Genomic DNA, 3300 nt, shown 5'->3' on the forward strand with positions numbered 1-3300 from the left:
GAAAATCGTTCCTAAGTTTGATTTTCTCACCATTTTTCATTTGGTGCGAAATTAAAATTTTTGAACTGATTTTGGAACGATCAAAATAAATTGGCCGCTCCTAAATTTTTATTTTTCCCTCCTATTTTATTTAGGGTATTGTAATGTATTTAGGAATGATTTTCTTAAAGTCCATTCAAAGTTGGAATGACCTTTGGAACAGTTTGTTGGTTTCTGGACAGTTCATAAATAGGAAAATTTATTTTTTGTTTTCAAAAATAATTTTATTTGTGTGAGAACATTATTTTTAAATTGTGTACAAAATCCACGCCAAAAACCATTCCAATTTGTAGTGGGTTTTGGAGAAGTTTTCCGAAACACAATACTTCTTAAGTAAAACTCATAATTTGGAATGATTTTTCACATAATTCATTAAGTGTATACTAAAACCGTTCCAAATTGTACCTTCTTTGGAATACATTTTCTAATTATCATCTTCTGGATATTCATTGTCACACATATAGGAACGGTTAATGCAAGACCGTTCATAATTTTAATTATCTATTCCAAACGAGTTTCAAATATTAACCGTTACTATTTTTCAGTTTTCTTTGGAACGGAGTGTGTAACGGTTAGTAAACGGTTTTGACATTCCAAAATTGTTACCTAAAAAAAAGTGTATCATGACGTCATCTATCAATATCCGTTTCTCATGTGTTCCAAAGCCCGTTCCAATATGGAACGGGTTTTGGAATGACACCCTTACCCGTGCCAAATCCCGACTTTTTTTGTAGTGTATATAGGGCCTTTTCCAATTTCTTCCCATTTGTTACGATTTTCTCATATTGTATCTCATTAGATGAAAATATTATTTAATTTTTGTCCTCACATCTATTTGCCATCCAATAATGAATTTAGCCTTTAGCAATCTCACGTGCATTTTCATTTATATTTTGTCAATTATTAGCTAAAACTGCACTTGAGGACTACAGTTGAGAAACTTATCAACTCATAAGATGCAATGTGAGAAAATTGCAATAAATGGAACTAAATTGAAAAGGGCCCTTATGGGACAAAAGGTGCAATTTTTTCCTTAGAGTTACATTACTTTGTGCGCCGCCCAATTTAGTACAATAGAGACACTATAGAGACTTTTGTATTTCATGAAAAAAGTCCATGTGGTTTGAGTGAAATCATCAACAATTGTTAGGAAGTAATGACACCCATTTGTAGTGGGTTCCCTATACGGCCTCCAAATGTCAAGATGTAAAAGAGAGAAGGCAGAATTGGATCATATTTTACTACAATTAAAAGGGAGTTTATGCATTTTGGCTAAGGGACAAATTTCACAAGAGCTTAATGTATAGTCCAGTTGAGGTAAGTTTGATATACGTTTCATTGAGCCAATGGACAAATGTCCAAGCCTTTGATGCCAAAGAGTTGACTGACTCAAATCAGAGATACAAGAATGTGAACTACACACTGATTTCAAGGAATCATGCGTTTCTGATACAAATCTGGATCAAGAATGTAAAGGTTCCTTATCAAGTAAGCTGTGGTAAGGACTTTATCAGTCTTCAGGTCCTGCAGAGTGCAACAAGACGCTTGAAAGTTGAATTGAATAGATGAAGCAGCACACAATTGTCTAATTGAGAGAAGATTGACAGAAAACTCAGGTATGTCAAGGACATGAGATAGTTTGATCTCAGATGTAAGCTTAACAGAGCCTATGTGAGACACTTTCTGTGAATGGCCATTAAGTAAGTGAATGACTGGAGGATTTGTGAGCTTAGTATAAGAGTAAAAAAGACTGACATCTGCACAAATGTGATTAGTTGCGCCACTATCTATAATCTAAGCACTAGAAATCACAGAGGTAGAAATAGTATTGTTACCTACAAAGTTATCAAGCTGTGCAAAGTTAATTTTGAGAGGATCTGATGTTGTGTTATTGTTCATAAGCTTCTTCATCTTCAAACGTATAAGATCATTCAAGTGTGGATAATTGCTATCAGTCACTTTCAAGTTAGGTTCATTAGTCACCATAGCACTGTACCCTCTCCCTTTTGCACCAGTTTTCTTCCTCTGATCTACCATATCCTTATACTAATCTGGTATTCCATGCAGCATGAAGCATGAGTCCTTTGTATGCCCTATCCTTTGACAATGCTCACATATCACCTGCCTTCTGTCAAAAGCAGGTTTCTTCTTATAATTGTAGCCTTTAACATGAAAAGCTGCACCACTGTTGAATTCTACGTTGTTCAAGTTCATCTGTTTTTCTATTCTGATCAACATAGAGTAAGCTTTGGTAACCGTAGGCACGGGTTCTAAGAGCAGTATCTGGCTTCTAGCTTGGTCATATACATTATTCAGACCAACCAAAAATTGTATCAAGTGATTCGATGCACTCATTTCTGCCATGGCTTTATTCACTCCACATGTACAACCTGTACATATGCATTTTGGTGCTGGTGCCAAGCACATAAGCTCGTCCCACAGTCGCTTCAATTTAGTATAATACTCAGTTACAGACATGTTTTCTTGTGTAACTTGCCCAATTTCCCTTTGCAGCTGATAGATCATGGGGTTGTTGCTTTCCCCATATCGAGCTTCTAGCTCAATCCAAAGCTCTCGAGCAGATCCTACATACATGAAGGATTGTGCTAAATATTTTTTCATACAATTCAAAATCCAGGTAGTGACCACGGAATCTATGCGATTCCATCTGTTAAACTCAGCTGTGTTTGCAGCTGGTCGCACTACTGTTCCATCAACGAAGTCTATTTTCATTTTTGCTGTGAGTGCTCTTTTAACAGCACGGCTCCAAGCAAAATAATTGTTGCCTGTAAGTAAGGCAGACACCATCACCATCCCACGGTGATCTGAAGATTGGAGTTGCATAAAATCCGGATCAATATTGCCACGCGAAGTGGCTTCATTACCAGCTGAATTGCTGAATTCTGCCGTCACCATGGCAGAGCACAAGATATAGTAATAGACACAGTAAAGAGAGATATCAAGAGACCTTCACGAAGAAAGCTCTGATACCATGTCAAAATATTGAAAGTAGAAAGAGGACAAATAATTGATTGAGAAGGCCATTATCAGAGTGAAGATTGTAATTCATTCATTCTGCAAATTGCAATTTACAGTCCTTAAATACACAAAGAAGAAGGAGGAGGTTGAACAGAATAAGAACCTGCAACTAAGCTATCCAACCGAATCCACGTAAGCGCTATGTGGCGTACAAGTCATCACTCAACTAATAAAAATGTAAAAGAAAGAAATGAAGTAAAAACGTAATAGCAAAAGAACGCG

The 3300-nt window shown here is 36.4% G+C and overlaps 1 protein-coding gene across 1 annotated transcript; it reads right to left on the minus strand.

Annotated features, from left to right (window-relative positions):
- Positions 1-2085: 2085 nt before the first annotated feature.
- LOC105179191 lies at positions 2086-2955 on the minus strand. Its single transcript, XM_011102781.1, has one exon. The coding sequence runs from the start codon at positions 2953-2955 to the stop codon at positions 2086-2088; it is 870 nt and encodes a 289-aa protein (XP_011101083.1).
- Between the last annotated feature and the right edge of the window lie 345 nt (positions 2956-3300).

Source organism: Sesamum indicum, unplaced genomic scaffold, assembly GCF_000512975.1.
Source record: "Sesamum indicum cultivar Zhongzhi No. 13 unplaced genomic scaffold, S_indicum_v1.0 scaffold00127, whole genome shotgun sequence".
Classification (NCBI taxonomy): domain Eukaryota; kingdom Viridiplantae; phylum Streptophyta; class Magnoliopsida; order Lamiales; family Pedaliaceae; genus Sesamum; species Sesamum indicum.